At 38.7% G+C, this 19,959-nt stretch overlaps 1 protein-coding gene across 1 annotated transcript; it reads left to right on the forward strand.

The window, feature by feature from the left end:
• The first annotated feature begins 7,227 nt into the window (after positions 1 to 7,227).
• ZNF770 (zinc finger protein 770) lies at positions 7,228 to 19,803 on the forward strand. Its single transcript, XM_054069094.1, has 2 exons — positions 7,228 to 7,355; positions 12,691 to 19,803. Exon 2 carries the CDS (start codon positions 12,833 to 12,835, stop codon positions 15,020 to 15,022), a length of 2,190 nt encoding a protein of 729 aa, XP_053925069.1. The 5' UTR covers positions 7,228 to 7,355; positions 12,691 to 12,832; the 3' UTR covers positions 15,023 to 19,803.
• The last annotated feature ends 156 nt before the right edge of the window (positions 19,804 to 19,959 follow it).

A 19,959-nucleotide genomic window follows, 5' to 3' on the forward strand; every position in this document is an offset into this window, starting at 1 on the left:
CACAGCTGATGCTGCAGGGCAGGTGTAGGAAAAGTATTAGACAGGTTTAAGCAACAGGCGGCAGCTGGATTCAGGAACACGCAGGTCAGGTTCAGAGGCAGACAAACAGATGAGGTCTGAAAGACAGCCATCGAAGTAAAGATAGATTGACCCTTGTGATCCCTAAGCTTTTACACTGAGTATGACGGGTATGACATGGAATATTTCATTGGTCAGTTTTGAGTCCCTCCCTGCAGGTGCAACCCCTCTCACCAACTCTAGGATAGTCTCCATTTGCCTAGGAATAAGTGAGCAATGGCCTCTCTACATACCAATACCCATTTACCTTAGTGCTAAACATCATGCATTATCACTTTTAGAGGCAGACACCACCTGAAAAAACGCGTTGGTAAATTTAAGAAACTGCAGTTACTCAGAAGAGGCTTAACTGAAAAGTTGGAGAACTGGTTCTGCTTTAGCCCAAAACAGAACACTTCACTCCATCTGTTAGTATTCAATAACAGAAAGGAAACCTTCTCTTTTGAACTGGTGTTTTGGTTTCTTATCTTTCTGTAAATTGTACCGGTCCCTGACAGGTGAGTGTTAGGTGTTGGGATAGTCTACTTGTTTGTCTGTTCCTTGACTGAACTGCAGGTCATGAAAGCTGATCAGCTTTTAGAAGTTATTAAGTTGTTGTGATAGAAAAGAAGGTGATTTTATAATAAATGTCCCATGTGAATTTGGAATTCACCGCAGAATGGCAAAATTGTGTCATGGTTTTACAAGACAGACAAGCACTGTCAGCTTTTGACTTACTGAAACAAGAGTTTGAAAGGAAAGGTACCAAACTCAGAGTAAAGAGCCCGAGAAGTTGTTTATCATATTATTTGCTTTCTGACTAAGAGATAAAGCAGAAGAAGTTACAAACTAAGGAATGCATCAGGGTTTTCAGTATTTCTGTGTAAAACTTACACATACCTATACAGCAGTAACCACATATCTGGGCAGAAGCAGTTTCAGTGTCAGTTTAGAACCCAAATGTGTCACTTATCCATACTGTTTGACTACCTGGAAAGCTTTCAGGGCTAGCTCTGGGCAACTCACTCTGTACTAAGCAAGAAACCTTACTGCTGACTGAAGGATGTGAAGACAGGTTCTGGAACTTCACGCCTAAGCCTGGCAGCTTGCTTATGCCATTGATCTATGCAGTGATGTCAAATGACTGATGTCAATCAAGTGAGGTAGTTTGAACTTTGTCCTAGAAAAGACCCAACATTCCCATTACAGCAAGGATTTGTGATCAGATGAAATTTAGATTGCCAAAGAAGGGAATAATGACTGCTTCCAGATTTTAAGAGGTTTCTTGATCAAAGCTCTTCGGGTTGACCAGACATCCAAGCTATATCCCTTTGCTTATAGGGCTTCCAGAATACTTAAACTGCAAATAGAAACCTGACAGCTTCAATAACATATGGTGAAAGGTAGTCAATCTGTTGAAGGGGAGGATGGGACCCTGAAGAACTGGCATTTTCTAGCTCTCAAATGCAAAGGACAGTAGACAGCTGCAGGCTGGCATTTAAGTGGAAAGGTGTAATGCCCTCATGACAATTCTGGAGTAGTAAAGGACATAGAAGTAAATGTTTAGGCTCACATGAGTACCTATAATATATCATGATAACTTGGAGGGTGTGTAAAATGTACACATTTTCTATTTTTTTACCTATTTTTGTTACTCATGTTAAGAGGAAGGTAATTTGAAGCTGAAGTTAGCAGCGTTCAGAAGCAGCACCATAAGATGAAAAATATCTGTAACCTTAACATCCAGTCCTACAGATCTTATGCAAGTAAAAATCTATCCCCAAAAAACAGAAGTGTATTTCTCTCCAAGTTAATAAATGTATGATTCCTACAACATGACTTTATCTCAAATTAAGAAGATCTATTAATTTTCAATATATTATTTGAGTTATCAGAAATACTTAGGCTAACTGTAAGTCTATGTGAGACTCTTCATTCCTGATTTTCAGAGTATGATGAATATTCTTGCACCTGCAGGTTCTTTGTAAGGAAGATTCTTGCACCTGCAGAAAGATATAGGTTTAGAGGTTTCTGACATGTACAGGCATCTGGATGCAGAAAGATGAAAGAATGAGTTTAGACTGTTTACTAACCTCCTGATCATGAAATTATCGGTAACCATGGATAGATAATTGCATCATCTGTATTCCACTGCATTTACAGGCAATGATGTCTCCATACTTTTAAATTACAAGTTCAAATATAAATTAATACATTTATATTACAAATCAAGACAGTTTGATTTGTCAAGATTCTCTGCAGTGGAGAAAAAAACTAATTGTACTGATGAATAGGAGTTTTTGTGCAAGTCAGCACAGGAGCACTGGAGTTTAAGAACAGAATAAAATCCAATTTCCTGCTGTCACAGGTGGTCATGTGTTTCATATACTACTTCCATTATCCTTATGGAAAAATAAACACACAGCTGCCTTAACTGACCCACGTCAAGTTTACAAATCTTGCCACTACTTTAGACTTTCAGTCACCCTTTCTTTTTACCTATCTTGTGATCCATGTTGAAAACTGAGGCAAAATATTCAAATACATTTTGAACCATACATAAATTATCCTCCATTGTTCCTTCGTCTTCAGTGCACAGGGATCTCACTGTTCTCTTAAATTTATGTAGTTGAAGAATCTTTTGCTATATATATTTTTTAAGACTAATAATGTTTGATTTTTGACATTTCTTATTTCACCACTACAGTTCTCCTCAGGGAGGTTTAGCTTTCCTTGCTGACTGCTCTTTCATTTAATTAATTCTCCTCATTTCTTGAAGTTCACCCTTCCTTTTGAAATCAGGAAACCTAAAGACCACCTTCTATTAACCCTCCTGTTAATCTAAATGTAATCTGTATGTGATCACTTAGAAGAATCTTGTTTTATGACCAACTGCTCTTCAGTGCACTTAGCGCTTGCCAAAACCAAATATAAACAAATTCTATAATAGAATAAGCTATAATTGATTCAATAATCATTCAGTATTGTCTACCACATCTAGATGTAACTGGCTCCAAATATTATAATTGACACTTGTTTCTCAGGGAGTGGCACATAAACTGGTCTATCAGTAATTTCGACCATTATGTTCCCAGGTAATTTGTTTCTCCTTAACTCAGTGGTTTTGTGGTCCCTCAGAACTATAAGCCAGTTTAATTACTAGCTTCTTTGGTCTTTCAAGCCTCCATCCATTTCAACTGTAGATTATTTTCTTCACCATTGTACTAGTTCCAGTGCTTTTCAACCTTTAACAAAACCATTCTTGAAAAATAAATTAGTCTGCCCTGAAAAAGTTATAAAAGTTAACTGCTGCCAATATAGGAAAATTCAAATTCTTTATAGTCTTAAATCAAGATTCTCAGTGAAATCATAGGCTTAAGAAATGATAATATAATATAATATAGCTGAATTCAGTGTCATACTCTAAAAGTGCAGTATGAGGAGGTAGGTAGATGCTTATGCTTCCTTGAGTACATAGGCCTCAGAAAATAATAACCTGCACACTTCATAACTAGAAAGCAGTTTTAAAATGAAATAGTAAAACAAGTCTCTTGCACGTTAAGCATGCTAACAATATTTATAGAATCATAGAACGGCTGAGGCTGGAAGTGTCCTCTGGAGATTATCTAGTTTAAGCCTCTACCCAAAGCAGGGTCAGCCAGCACAGATGGCTCACGGACAGGTTCAGCCAGGTCCTGAATATCTCTAAGGATGTAGACTCCACAACCTTTCTGGGCAACTTCTTCCGGTGTTTCCTCATGTTTAGGTGAAATTTCCTATATTTCAGTCTATGCCCCTTGCCTCCTGTCCTCTCAGTGGCCACCACTGAGACAAATTTGGCTCCAATTTCTTTATTATCTCCCATTATGTATTTATACACATTGATAAGATCACTGCTAAGTCTTCTCTTCCTGAGGCTAAACATTCCCAGCTCTCTCAGCCTCTTCTCCTGTAACAGATGCTCCTTAATCATCTTAGTGGCTCTTTGCTGGACGCATTCCAGTATGTCCATCTCTTCTTTTGCACTAGGGAGACCAGTACTGCACACAGTATTGAGGAAATGTTTGTTTTCTCCAGATCTGTTTTTGTTTATTTTCACTTTACTGGTTCCATGAAAGGAATCTATTTCCATTTTAGAGTCATTTTCAATTCCACTCCTGCATACCTATCTATACCTTGGCAAGATATTGCATAGTATAATATGTCAATATTGCGAGGTACACTAGATCACTCAAAGGCCACCCAGGCAAGCAAATGTGCAAAACCAGAAACAGAAACTTGCACGGCGTGTACAATTTCATATTGCATTTGAATTTTTCACTTTTAGGTCATCCAAAATTCCTTTTAAATTGAAACGAATCTAGAGGAAGGAGGCAGAGAGAAGGGGAACTTTCTATGGAGTATGTCAATCTGTAGATTAATTAATATTGATTCCATTTGAGAGCCTGTGTGTACCTGTTTTCCCAGTGAGATACCCACTGTGCAATCAGTGGTAATTTAAAAATCAAGTGCTCTTCTGTAGTAATTAAATTTGTCCATTTAAACAGATGTAATTGATAGAGTCTGCAAATAACTTCAAAGCAGGGATTCTTAAGGGATTCTAGTGATTAAAGTCTGTGAGCCAGCAGTTTGTGGGTTTTTTACCCAAAAAATGGACTTCTAAATAAACTGGTTCGTGTATCAGTTTTAAATACACTATACCAGATATGATATCTATCTTGCAATATACTGCTAGACAAAGCAAAATATATTGGTAGACAAAGCAAAAAAGTCAATGCAAGTGATTGTAGTTAGGCACAACTGTATCTTAAAGATATCGAAATGCAATTATTATTACATTTCACAGAACTATATGTGTTGGCTATAAAATTTCACCCAATTATTTTAAAATTTATCTTTTTTTGACATGATGCTCTAGCTTTTGTTGAAAATGTCATTAAAATTTGCTTTTTGTTTTAAGAAAACAGAGAGAATTTTAGGAGCTTTTGCTGGTCTAAGGATGGAGCTTGGGATGTCGCCTCAGGGCCTCGCCTATGGCGCTGGATTCAATGGAGGAGAGGCGCAGGAGTAAGCACTGCTCTCCCTCCCTTCCTCCACCCACTGGACTGCCTGGGACAGACCCTCCCAAAAGACACGTGGCAAGACCCAAACACGTGCTGACGGGGGGTCAAATGGGCTTTTTAGCTCTTGTTCTCACCCCCTCACTCTCACGCTCTCTCTCAACCACCACTTCGCTTGGAGCAGCCTGGACCACGCGGCCTAGAAAATGCTGCTGGGACAACCACATGTTCCCGAGAACCGCTGCTGCCATCGATGTGGTGATTTCTTTCCTTTTCCCTTCTCTCTCTATCTCTCTGTCTCTCTCCCATTCCCTTACGGTGTGTGTGTCGGATCGGATCCGAGTGGCCTTGGTTGCATTCGGGGATCAGATTGTGATCTAAACAGGTTGGGATTTGTTCCTGTTCGTGAAGTTGCACTCTCGTAATGCAGCTGTGCACTTGAGTATTTTGGTCTGTTTATGCTTGCCGAAGCCAGAATAAATATTGCTTTTGATTTTTGCCCTGAGAGTGACCTTGTCATCCTCCAGATCACCGCATGGATAAATGAATCCCCCTCCTCCCCTCCCAGTCACGCCTGGATGTGAGCATGTGGCTCATGGGCCCAGGGTGTGCCAAGCTGGTTACAGAATATATTTCCCACTTACTTCCCAGAAATCTAATGTATATTCTACTATTTTCCAAGGACTATTTTTAATGGTATTATGAACTTCACAACAGCCAAAACTCTTGCTAATTTGGAGCTGGCTCCAACTCTGCCCAACCTTGCATTTCAGATGGATAAATACTGCAAACAGAGGTGATTATAGAAGAAGACACATCCGTTCAGCACAGATCATACTTCACACAAGACATTATCTTCAAAGAATGAACAGTATCTGGTAAACACAGCTTGAAAGAAAACACGCTATCAGGAGGACATTCTATCTAACTTTCAAGAAAATACAGTTATTTAGATGGAACTTAACTCTACTTAGAATAATCATAGAATCATAGAATAATTTGGGTTGGAAGGGACCTTAAAGATCATCTAGTTCCCACCCCCCTGCCATGGGCAGGGACATCCCACTGGATCAGGCTGCCCAAGGCCCATCCAACCTGGCCTTGAACACCTCCAGGGATGGGGCAGCCACAGCTTCCCTGGACGACCTGTGCCAGTGCCTCACCAACCGCACAGTGAAGAAATTCTTCTTTATGTCTAGTCTAAATCTGCCCTTTTCCAGTTTATACCCATTGCCTATCACTACATGCATTTGTAAACAGGCCCTCTCCAGCTTTCTTGTAGCCCACTTTGGGTACTGGAGGGTTGCTATAAGGTCTCCTTGGAGCCTCCATTTCTTCAGGCTGAACAAGCCCAACTCTCTCAGCCTGTCCTTGTATGGGAGGTGCTCCAGCCCTCCGATCATCCTTGTAGCCCTCCTCTGGACCCGTTCCAACACCTCCATATCCTTCTTATGTTGAGGATTCCAGAACTGGACACAATACTCCACATGAGGTCTCACAGGAGAGGAATAGAAGGGCAGAATCACCTCCCTTGCCCTGCTGGCCACGCTTCTTTTGATGCAGCCCAGGACACGGTTGGCTTTCTGGGCTGTGAGCGCACATTGCCGGCTCATGTTGAGCTTCTTATTGACCAGCACCCCCCAAGTCCTTCTCTGCAGGGCTGCTCTCAATCACATCATTCCCCATTGCGTACTGAAGTTAGGGATTGCCCTGACCCAGGTGCAGGACCTTGTGCTTGGCCTTGTCATGATATTCACACACTCCACTTCTCCAGCCTGTCCAGGTCCCTCTGGATGACATCCCATCCTTCTGGTGTGGCCAGTGCACTGCTCAGCGTGGTGTCATATGAGGGTCCATCTCACTGTCTGTATCATCAATGAAGATATTGAACAGCACTGGTCTGTGAGGGACACCACTTATCACGGATCTCCATCTGGACACGTTAGCTTAAATAAAAACATTCCACTTTTTGTAACAGTGACTTCTTGCTCCAGTGAAGCCCCCCCCTCAGCCCGGGATTGCCCGAAGACCCGGCCGCGTTGCGGGGGGGGAACGGAAAGCTCCGGCGCGGGTTTCCCGGCGTCCCGGTGTCTGGGCGCCATCCGGGGGGGAAGGGTTTAGGCGGCAGCAACCCCGGGAGGGTGAGGAAGGTGGAGGTGTGGTAGCTGTTTCTTCGGGTCTCTCCGGTTCCCCGTTCGACGCTGTGTCCCCCCCGGCGCCGCCCGCGCTCTGCTTTCTGTAAGAGCCGCTGCGCTGATGGGCTTCGGGTTTTGAACTGGGTTTGAGCGTGTCCTGCGGGAGAGAGGGAGGGGGTGTCGGCCCTAGGGGTCTGGGGTCCCTCCGGCAGAACGTAGGCTTGTCCTTAAGACGGCCCCGCCTCACCGTCTCGCAGCTGCTGGGTTGGCTTCGCTTCAGATGTTCTGAAAAAATGCATGGGAAATAGGGGAAAAGGAGGTGTATTAGCCTGGGGGACCCCTAATGCTTGATGTTGATTTCTGTCTAACTGCAGGTGTAGGTGGCAGTTCTGGTGAAATTAGTTTCCCCATTGCACCAACCCAAACTTTTTCCTAGGGAGAGATGGTGGAGAAATTCAGCGTGCCCTGTGTTCAGCTCTGGGCCCCTCGCTCCAAGAAGGACGTTGGGGCTCTGGAGTGTGTCCAGAAAAGAGCAACGAAGGTTGAGGCTCTGGAGTGTGTCCAGAGAAGAGCAACGAAGCTGGTGAAGGGGCTGGAGAACAAGTCTTATGAGGAGCAACTGAGGGAATTGGGGTTGTTGAGCCTTGAGATGAGGAGGCTGAAGGGAGATATTCTTGCTCTCTACAATTACCTGAAAGGAGGTTGTGGAGAGGAGGGAGCTGGCCTCTTCTCCCAGGTGGCAGGGAACAGGACAAGAGGCAATGGCCTCAAGCTCCGCCAGGGGAGGTTCAGGCTGGACATCAGAAAAAAATTTTCCACAGAAAGGGTCATTGGGCACTGGCAGAGGCTGCCCAGGAAGGTGGTGGAGTCACCATCCCTGAAGATATTTAAATGGAGGGTAGACGAGGTGCTAGGGGACATGGTTTAGTGGCAGATAGGAAAGGCTGGACTCGAGGATCTAAGAGATCTTTTCCAACCTGGTGATTCTGTGATTCTGTGTGTTTGCCTTGGTGCTCAGATGCCTGTCTCTTTTGCATGCTGTGCATTTTTTTAAATCAGCGGCTAGACTTTCATTTGTCTATTTTTTTAATTAATATTATAAAGGACACGTCATGTTTCTTCACACAATTATTATAATTAATATTCCGGTAATTGCATCTGGAAGGCTGTAAGGGACTGTTCACGAAGGCTTGTAGCAATAGGACTAGAGACAATGGGTATGAACTGGAAAGGAGAAGATTTAGGCTAGACATAAGGAAGAATTTCTTCACAATAAGGGTGGTGAGACACTGGCGCAAGTTGCCCAGGGAAGCTGTGGCTGCCCCATCCCTGGAGGTCTTTGAGGCCAGGTTGGATGGGGCCTTGGGCAGCCTGATCCAGTGGGAGGTGTCCCTGCCCATGGCAGGGGGGTGGGGAACTAGATGATCTTTAAGGTCCCTTCCAACACAAACTGTTCTATGATTCTATGACTAGCTTGTGTCAAGTATCTGTACTAACAAGAACGTGGAGGAATTTTTCAGTGGCAAATTTGGAAATATATTGCATTTTCAATTCTTAAGTGGTTTGTTTGAATTATGTTAATGAGTCATAGGGAAACGGGCCAGAATAGTCATCTTGCATAGGGTCAGCTAGAAGAATGTTGGAATTTGAGAGGTATTTGTTCAACTGTTTTGGAGACCTCCTGTGTTGGAGACAGAATGATCTCCCAACACAAGGTATTTGTATGCTCATTAGAAAAAAACTGGAAAAAAACCCCAAACAAGTCTGACAACAATGTACTTGAATCCTCTCTGCTATAATTTGAATCCATTTCTAGTAATAACTATAAATAGCTTGGGTAACAGCTTATTTCCGTTTTCTTTAAAGTCGTCTCTTATGTTTAGTTTTGGGTTTGTTGGGGGAGTGGGGGTGTTGTTCTTATTAAATCAGGTGTCTCCTTTTTTAGCCTAAGCATTTCCAGTCACTTTAATATTTTCCTGTGTATTTTGCATTTAAGCTCTGATCATTCTTCATCCTCTGGACTCATTCCAATTAGTTCCATATACTTGACTCGACTTGAAGGGCAGTACTTAAAATTGGGTATAGTGCTCCGGCTGAATTCTAAACAGTAATGAGTAGGATGGAAGATTTACATGCTCTCAAAGCTTTATTTCTGTTTATGCATCCTGGTGTGGATGGCGTGCTTGTTTTTGGCATATTCAGCTTCTGTTCCACCTTTATACCTAAGTCTTTTCTGCACAACTATAATCTAATAATTGTTTCCCGTCCAGTAAATTATTCCTGCCTAAATAGAAAAACTTGCAATTGTTCCTATTTTGTGGATTTTTGGTTTTTTTTGTTTGTTTTGTTTTTGTTTTTTAAATGGACAAAACCCCACACCATCTATGATCAGTAAGGACTGGATTAGAATTCAGAATTTTCTTCCGTCATGTTTTCATTTTGTTGCAGTATGCTGCCACTTGTAATATTATTAAACATAATTTTTATCTAACCATTAAGTTAAACTAGACTTACGGGGGTCCTCTTTAGATCTTCAGTGATTTTCAGTATGTATTGACTGTCCTTTTCTGCATGACCTTGCAGCCAAGATGAAAAGTAGTGTCAATTTAATATTAAATTGGTCCGGTGTCGCAAACTACATCCTTATCACATAGGGAAGTAAGTTTTCTAATCCTAATTAGGACAAGCCTGTGTACTTCCAAGGCTGGCAGGAGACAATATTCTGAGCTTGACTTTTGCTCTTTGATCTTTAGCAGCAGTATGTTTATTCCTTAGATGTGCAAGGCACAGATCACCCTGAAATAGATTTGTAGTCTGTGGTTAGTAAACAGGATTTGAAAATGTATTTGGGCCACACTATAATGCCCATTTTAGCTCCTTTCTCTTTCCCCTGCATTCCCTAAGTTTACCTCATCTGAGCCTTTAGTCTTTCACAGAGAAGGAAGACCACAGCAAGAAGCTCTACTGTGCTTTTGACACCTTGTACTACTGAGTATTTTCCTCATTTACCAGACAGAATCTTTAAAAAATTTATAAGTTAAATACAAAATCCCTTGTGTAATATGCCACAGCTGTCTCTTACTTCGAACTTTTTTTCTTTGCATGTCACTATACTGTTTGAGCACTTTCCTGATGTGTAAATTAGATATGTATGACAGTATGTTAACTAAAATTCATCGATCTTTACAGTTCTTTCCCAGGAGGCTTTCCTTCCCTGCTAATGGAGTCCTCCTTGAGCTGTACAGAAACTTCTAGCATAGCAGAGAAGCTTTTCTCATTTTCTCAGCCTACCTGTCTCTAGCTTCACGGTAGCACAAACTAGAAAGCATTTGGTATCACATACTTACTCTCTCTAAACTCCTTGCCTCCACATGATGTGACAACAACTGGGAGGAAAAGGAGGTCTCCTAAGAGTGTTGTGTTTTCTTGCATCTTCAAAAAGAGACTGAAACTGAGTAGCTCTTAAAATTCTACAGCAGAAGACAATAGGAAAGAAAAAGTTGACTTTCTCAACTGCTTTGTAGCATTCACAAGTCCTACCTGAATGATTTCAGTTGGATTAGGTAACGCCTCAGTGTAGCGACAACTGCATCTAAGGTGTACATCCAAGTGTTATTTAATAAGGCCTACCGATTATATAGGAACATATCTATTAGAGGTCACCAGCTTTCTTTCCATTAAGCTTAAGAAAAATCTTGATTTACCAGATACTTTCAGTCTTTTGTGCATATGTCTTGAATGTCATTGTAACTTGCTTTAAATTGCAGTAGGCTTTTATTTTTCACAATGGCTTTGAATGTACTTTTCAGATATTTACGAATTTTTAAAAACTAGGGACATTAACCCTTAGTGAATAGACAGGGCTTTTAGAGGCATTGAATAAGTTAATTTTTGTTCTGTGGGTATGTAGAATATTTTTTTTTTAATAGCAGTATATAGGTAATACCAGAGAGGTATTTTAATTCTGCTGTTCTTACTACTCTTATGGACTGAAATAATTAAATCTGTTTTACATGCTGCAATTTAGGAAGGGTGTGACCAAATTGAAGTTAGTCCAGAGACTACTAAAACACCAAATCAGTTCTTTCTTTTTCTTCCTTTATTTTTTTTTCTTTTTTTTTTGTTTGTTTTAAGGTGGACCTAAAAGAATACTTGGGAAAAACAGAATTTTCCTAAAAAAAGAGGGTTGGAGAAGAGACTCCTAATATATCAAGTTGTGACAGAGAACACTTTTTAGTTATTTTTCAGGTTCACAGGGGAAAAGATGAAGAAAATACCTTTGTAATAAAGAAAGGCTCAGCTGAGAGCAAGGAAAAGCTTCTTAAGAGGGGCAGCGCTCTTAAGAGTGGGAACCCCTGCTGATGGGGGTTCCTTAACCTCAGCAAAGTTGTTAAGACCACTGTCGAGGCTGTCTAGACATGAGTTGGCCTCACAGTGGAAGGCTTGGACTAACTGATTACTTGAGGTTCCTTCTAGCTGTTACCATGATTATTTTGATAACTTTTCGTGCACTCAGAAACTTGCAAAATTATTGGGTTTTGTTTGCAAGTAATTATGCCTCTACTGAGACACAGTAGCTTGCCCAAATGTGTTTTGTCTGTTGAAAACTCAAGGAGAATTAAAATTGACTGTCATGATTTTGTCTTAGACAAAAATATTTATTATAGTGAATTATTATAAGGATTTTTACAATGACTTCAGAGTATACTCATGGTTAGGTTTCACAGCTCTAGTATTCTAGTTCTGTAGCAAGGTAGTGGACATAGCCTGTGTTTATTCTTGGTTTGGTTTATTCTTGTTCTGATTGTAGTTTATGGTTAGTGTGGGCCTCTTGACTAATTCTAGTATTTCCCATTTTGAGATAAAGTAAAAATTATTGCATTTCTGTTTCTTATGGATACAGTTGATAAGATGCAGAAATATGAATAGTAACTTTGTACTTAGTTACAATGTATTATTAATTTTTACTTCTCACTAACACTGCATTCATTTAATTTTCATTTCTGAAGCCCAAGCGTGCCTCTTTCTCTCATCTTCATAAATATTCTATCTGGGAGTTAGAGTTACTGCTGTAGGATAGAAATTTATTACAGTAAGTTTCCTGTGGATTTGTTTTAAGAATATGCTTTATTTGTATATAGCCTAAATATCCTAATGTAGCCAAACTGTATATTATATGAAAGTAAAATGCAGGACTAAATAATATCTTTGTTACAGCACAGATGACTTAAACTTGTTTGTTTCTTCTGAAAAGTAGTTTTTTCTTGTCATGTAATTTAACAAGTGATTACTGTGTTATGAGGAAAGCATTTTAAGCCAAGTTAAATCAGGAGTATCGTAATCTAGATGCTTTTGATCTCTTATGTAGAAAATGAGGTGAATTTAGGCAATTACATATTAATATAGGCTTAAATAATACTCTTTTTTTCTTATTTTAGGGACCTGTGGGATTTAAGAACATCTCTCCTAAGAAAATTTGCTGCTTCTACAGCCTTCCATCTTATTGTGCAATTGATGATTTCACTTGAAATACCAGTGTGAAGAAACTAACAGGAGGCGAGGTATAATAGTTTTTTAAAAATGTTAAAAGTTCAGCAGTGTGTAAGAAGTGACAGGATACCCAAGAAAAAGCCATATATTTGTGACATTTGCTATAAACAGTTTGAAACTCCATCAAAATTAGCTAGGCATTATCTGATACATACTGGTCAAAAGCCATTTGAATGTCATGTATGCCATAAAGCCTTCAGGCAGCTAGTCCACCTGGAGAGGCATCAGTTAACCCATAATCTGCCTTTTAAGTGTATTGTTTGTCATAGAAACTTCAAAAACTTAATCACTTTCTTAAAGCATCAGCAGCTTCATAATGAAAATTATCAGAATGATACCAAGCAAGCAGAGAACTCAGTGAATTTTGAGCAAGACAGGGTCACTTATGGCATATTTCGATGTTCTACATGCTGGAAATATTTTACAACTGAAGAGAGGTGGATGCTGCATCAATGCCCGAAGGCAGATCATCTACATAGTGCCAGAAGGAGAAAGAAAACTCACACTTGTGAATCATGTAACAAGACATTTCCATCAAGATCTAAGCTAGAAAGACACTTCCTTATTCACACTGGCCAGAAGCCTTTTAAGTGTTCTTCATGTGGTAAATCTTTCAGACAGTCAACACACTTGAAAATCCATCAGCTCACACATACAGAAGAAAGGCCTTTTCAGTGCTGCTTTTGTCAGAAGGGGTTTAAAATACAGAGCAAACTCATGAAGCACAAACAGCTCCATGCCAGAAATAAGACCTTCCCTAATATTTTATACAAAGCAAAGACTCTTAAATATCCCAGACCACAGAACCTTTTGGAAGGAAAGCGGGATGGTTTTGAGAATGCTGACAGTTACAAGTCACAGGACAATGACCCACATGACGTTCACTCCATTTATATTGTACCCTTTCAGTGCCCGGCATGTGAGCAGTGTTTTGAAACGGAGCATGTTCTAAATTTGCACAAGTGTTACTTGGGAAATGGCAACAGTTCAAATAATGGTGCGACAGCATGCAGTCACACAGTCAGCATGAAAAATAAGATCCTGGGGAAGCTGAAGCGTACTGGAGGAAAGGCAACAGATTTTTCTCTGTTTGACAGAAAAAAAATAAAATCGGGTCACCTTAAAAGCCCTGACCTGGTTGCAGCTAGAGATCAGTGTTCTAATCAGCATGCTTCCACTAAACCTTTCAAGAATTGCTATAGCAAGCTTGACATGCACAAGGCAGTTAGTAATCGGATGAAAAGAACATTTGCTGTGCCATTACCTTTGCAAGAGCACCTGCAACCTCAGGACTTTGGAATTAATTTAAAAGGTATGTGTACTGGTAAAAGAATGTTAAACATCGATGATTCACTGCATAATAAAGATGATGCTATTCATGGTTCATCAGATGATGGTTTCTTTGATAACCCAGAAGTACTTCATTGTGCTTTTTCTGCTCCTGCTAAAAATCTACATAACAGACACAAAGTGTGTAAATGTGACAGATGTGAAAAAATCTTTCCGTCTTCATCCAAACTTCAAAGACATTATCTTACACACACGGGACAGAAGCCCTTTGGCTGTAATGTTTGTGGGAAGACATTTAGACAGGCAGCTCACTTAAAAAGACATCAGCTCACCCATGCTGAAAAGAGACCCTATAAAAGCCCCATTTGCCAGGTAGAATGTGAAAACCTGAACAAACTTTTAAGTCCTCAGAGAGATCACGTTGAATTTAAGTCTTCTCAGCCTGTGGGTTATTCGGGTTATTCTCAAACACCTTCACAGACATCTGGCTTTCAAGAATTTGAGCTGATTCAGTCAAACCAAGCAGCTGAAATCAAAGTTGAAATTGAATCGGGGAACTTTATTCTTGACACCAGCAGTAGAAACACACAGACATATTTGTGTAGTAAATTGTTGGAAACAGAGCAAAACTGTTACAGCTATTGGCATGATTTTTCTGAAGGTACTGATAAAAGTAAAGTTGTTAACAAATTGTATCAATGCAGTATCTGTTTTAAAAATTTTAAATCACCTTCTAAGCTTGAAAGACACTACGTTATGCATGCTGGACAGAAGCCATTTGAATGTTTGGTTTGTGGCAAAAATTTCAGACAGGCCCCGCATTTGAAAAGACATCACCTTATTCACTTCAAAGAGAGCTTAAAGCTGAGTTCTACTGAGCAACAACCAGACAGTAAATTGTTTTTGTCAAAACTGGATAATGCCCTATGAAATGATATGCTAAAAGTTTTGGTTGCGTAATTATTAAAAGGCTTATGTTAGATCAAACACTTGACTGAAGGGGATTATCTTTTTCTGTTATGGAGATGACTTGGTGAAGAGTTAACTTACTGACTTCAGAACTGTCTACTTGATTTAATGTGAGATGAAAGTGAGATGATGTTTAAAATAAAAAAAAAAATGCAACAAATGCCACATTGCATTTCTTTCTCTGATTTAATTTATGAATACACATTCTTACTGTATTAATACTGTTTCAGCAATCTGCAGTACTCCATGAGCTGGATATTTAAAAGTGATACCTTTTCCCATATAGTATTTTATGACATTATGCTGTCCAGTGATAACTATCAGAAGAGTAAAGATAAAAAGATACTTTCCAGAACACAGAAAAAATGGTCCTTTTACTTTTTTCTGGCTCCCTGTATGTTGCAAACAAAGGATGCTTGCTCTATTTATTTCATACTTTAAAAAAAGAGGTTAGACATAAGATACAATAGAGAAGAAAAGGAAAAAGTTTTATGAGAAAACATGTTAATGTGGCATTATAGAACAGATAATAGAAAAAAAAACTACTTTGTAATGTGGTTGGAGATCTATGGATGAGGAATTAGATCTTTTCCCTTTTTATGATAAAATATAAGTAAACAGCACTAGTATAGCAGGGTTTATAATCAATTAATCCATTTCACTACTTTATTTTCTCCACTTCTTTGAACATCCCTTGCCTTTTCTAGCCTTTTTTTTGGCCAGTTCATACAAAAGTGAACTTTTTTCGTGCAAGAAAAGAGGACAATAAATTATTATTAATATTACAAAGGGCTTACTATTTGTTCCAGTTGCCTTTCCTTTTAGTGTACATATTGCACCAGTAAAAGAAATGTTCTCTAAGATGTAATAATAACTCAGGCGAGCAGTTTTTGTCATGAATTCATGTTCTCATTTCATTTAATGTAAGAAATTGAAAATGACTCTTAGCTCAAATTAATTAATTCTGATTTTGTATTAATGGAATCTGTAGTTATACTTCCTGGTAAGAAGGGAGCTTTGCCCATTGTGCCTGTGGGGCTGGCTAAAAGCGTAAGTGCAGCTTTGTTCATTATGAACAAGAATGACGGGGAGGTTTTTTGCTTGGTTTTTTTTTTTTCCCAGCAAAAACTACCTTTTAGGTTATTTCCTTTGTTACGCAACTTCTGAGTAGTTGAAACCTGAACTTTTAAATGCTATTTCTAAATCTCTAAGATACATGGCATTCTTTTCACTATTTAAATAGATCCGTATTTATTTAAGTAAAATGGAGGGGTTTGTGTGGGGTTTTTTTTATTTTCTGAAATGATTTATGTAGGTTTTGCAGTGGCGTGACCTTTGTAGTATTTGGTATAAATGAAGTGAAAGGTGAAGGGAGTTCATATTTTATTTCTAAACACCTTATTCTTTCCCATTTTCAGAGAGGTTAAACCCAGGAAAGGTATTCAGAAACAGTCTGCAGTTACTATGAATTTTGTCTGACAGATGAATTCGGTATGTTAGTAATGACTTTAGGTATTGAGATTTTTTTTCTCCCTATGAAATTGTTTCATATTGAAAGGTAGAATACTGTATAACATGTTTTGAAAGTGTATTGTAGAGCGCTTTTAAAATGCTTGTAATAAACTATTTTATTTATATTGTACTTTTATTGTATATTTTATGTGCAAAACAGAGCTTTGAAACTATGTAACGTTCACTATGCAGAAAAACCTAAGACTACATATGAAAATAACTAATTTTGCATGTTAGAATAATAGATTTTATTTCAGATATTTTTTGTTATAAAATAGAAATATGTTTAAAAATAACAAGATTTTTAAGGAGTCACAGTAATTTTTTAAAAAGCTATGTTTGAGAGTAATATTTAAAGAACACTAAAGTTGGTATGTTTTGAAAGTATCAATTTGAGTTAAATGAGGGGAAGGTAATATAGAAAGCTACTTTTCAGGGATGAAACACCTGTGGGAAGTATTACTGTGATGAATTTGGAAACTAATATAATCTTGGGTTCCCTGGGATTTTAGAATGCCAGTAAAGGTTCACTTTGTTTATGAAGAGTTTTATGTCAGTATCAATTCACAATTTCAGGGGGATTATAGCATAAATGAGCTAGAAAGGGGCAAAGTGGTTTCTAAGAGTTAAGAGAAAAAAATCTGAAGTTGAAATCCTTTCTCTTTTGAAGGTAACAGTAAAATTTTCCAAGTACCTTTGAGAATTTGAACTGGAATGGTTTTCCCATTGTTAACAATAACACTTTGTGTTGTTCATTAGTATGTTGCTCGTTTTCCATAATGCTTCAAGGCAAGTGGCAAGTTCAAGCCATCGGTCTTTGAAGTATCTTTGGTGGCAGAGACATTGCCTGTGGTTTTGTTAGAATGAGGTGATGGCTAATAGTAGTAATCTCCTAGTGCTGAAGTAGTGTATTTCTTTAAGACTATATACAGAACTGAAGCATATTGTAAACATGAACTTAGTGGGTCCTCCTGTGTTAGTATTGAGCTCCCCCCAAAAAGAACTTCTCAAACTGCATGAGGTAGAAAGAAGAGTCAAATATTTTAAAACAAGCAGGAAAAGGTTAAAGGGTTTTTTTTTAAAAGACTAATAAATTATGTGATACTAAACTCACTGGAGCCGTAGTACTAACTTATCACGTCGTCCATTTTCTGTCTAGGAAGTGTGGCTATGGATAACTTTAAAACATTCATGATGTTGATTGCTGTGCTATCCTTTTGCAGAAAGCCAAAACTTGCAATATATATATATATAAAAGTATTCCTATATATGGCTAGGGAAAAATTTAAAAAGAAAAAAAAGCCATCATAAACCACCAAAAAACTGTTTAGTGACTTTTATAGCTGCTTCTCAATGAGTGTTTCGTTTCTAATTTGTTTGTGATCTGCTTTTGTTACTACACCCAGAGCCAACAAGAAGTTAGCCAGGCAAATCAACACAAAAGAAACTTAATTGAAATTAATGAGACCTTAGGCTTCACATTGAGGCACTGGATCTAATGTTTCATTTTCCTGTCTGCCTTCTGGTATAAATGTAAAAAAAAGTCATAATCTTGCAACAGTAGCTCATTCGTGTAACACTTAAATGACTCTTAAATCAATAAAGACTAGGGATTTGGTCCTTCTAATGACCCCTTGTAATAATGTTGAAAATGCATAGATCTCCTAAATAACTAAAGGGGTCACAGTTCATATTCCTAGCACAAGGTCTTGTGGATTTTTGAAATGCAAGTTTTAACTTAATAGCCTAGTTTTATATTCTGATTGCTATGGATGAGATTTATCTGAGAGGCAGTTACCATAAGGAAAAATGAAGTTGCAGAAGTGACTTCTCTGTGCTCATATACTTTATTTTCTTCAGGTTGAGCAAATTAATTGTACTTCTTCATATAATGGCTACTTCTGCCAAGCAGGTTTTAAACAGTATCTTTTTTAGCATCTGTTAAAAAAATGGAATCTTCAAAGTCCATGCCAGTGAAGGAGAGGAGGAATCAGCCTTACGCCAACAAAATCACTCACACGTAGAATTGATCATTTCTTTGTTCAGAAACTGCTGTTCTGACAAAGTGTAAGTCTCTGTCCTGAGTTATCACAAGTCTTTAAATGCTGTTTTAATTGTGTACTCTGCCATTCCTGTTCCTTTCTTCTTCCTCGACATGCTAATGCATGACATGACTGCTATACACCTGACATAGTTAGGATGTGCAGACGAAATTTTTCCTCTTTGCTATAATGCTGTCAGTGTCCCTGGTCCCAGTTTGTATGGATCTGTGAAACGCCGTATGTGACTTAGGGAAGAGTCCTGGACCTGGTTGTTGCACTGTGCTGCCATGGCAGGCAAAATGATACCTGAGGATGTAAGAAACCAAGAGGCTATGATGTATACTGTGCCCTGTCATTCTCCACTGCAAATCGTGTGGGTATATACAGTAAAAAAGAGCATAGGGTGGTGGCTATCCAGCTTTGCATATGGCTGCTTCACTGGATATGGCACTGGAATGTGCCTTGCTGACACTATGAAGGAGGGGCATGTAGAGAATTATGTGGCCACTGCTACATAAAAAGTAAAATTCTATTCCTAAGCCAATGAAACTAACTATGCATACTGGCTCTCACTTGTACTGCTAATGAACTGCACTCAGTTTCTGTTGATGTAAAGAAAAACACTATCTTCCTGCTATGCAAATTTGCATCCTTTTATTTGTGCATTTTTTAATACAGTATAAATTTTAATGCTTAGTATGTTTGCAGAAGTAGCTTGCTGAGATATAGAAACTCAGATAATTTCCTCAATTCCTACTTTAGTTTGATTCTAAGAGGATCCTGGAAATACAGCTGAGCAGAGAGATTCCTGTTAGTGACAATGCATCCTACTAAACTGAGCAGAAATCTGCTAAGACATCTCAACACCTCAAGTGTCTCAGTCAATTTGAGGATAGTTTTTAATATCAAAACATGTTATGATTTTTTCATGACGTTGAGAGCAACCTTAGTTTAGTATCTTGGCAACCTCATTTGCCATAGTGCACTTTGTCTTGTATTTTATGCTCTGGGTTTTAATAATAGCAGGTACTTGGGTAGTGAGAATAGCTGTGTAAGAATTCACTCAGTCAAATAGCGTGTCTCGTGCTAATGCATTTAGCAGAGGAAATATGTCCATTTGCCAATAAGCAAAAATTATATATGTCACATTGTAGTTTATATCATAGTAGAAGGCTTTTTTCAGTAAAAGAAATTATTAAAAATAAATATTTTTTTTTATATTACACCAGTGTGAATTTTGCTGTTTTCAGTAGGTATTCTGTTTTGTTGCCAATTTATCCTCTCTTAAAGTCCTTACACGGTAATGGAAACATCCACCGAAAGCCTAGAAAATGTGGAGAAAGG

Source organism: Cuculus canorus, chromosome 5, assembly GCF_017976375.1.
Source record: "Cuculus canorus isolate bCucCan1 chromosome 5, bCucCan1.pri, whole genome shotgun sequence".
Classification (NCBI taxonomy): domain Eukaryota; kingdom Metazoa; phylum Chordata; class Aves; order Cuculiformes; family Cuculidae; genus Cuculus; species Cuculus canorus.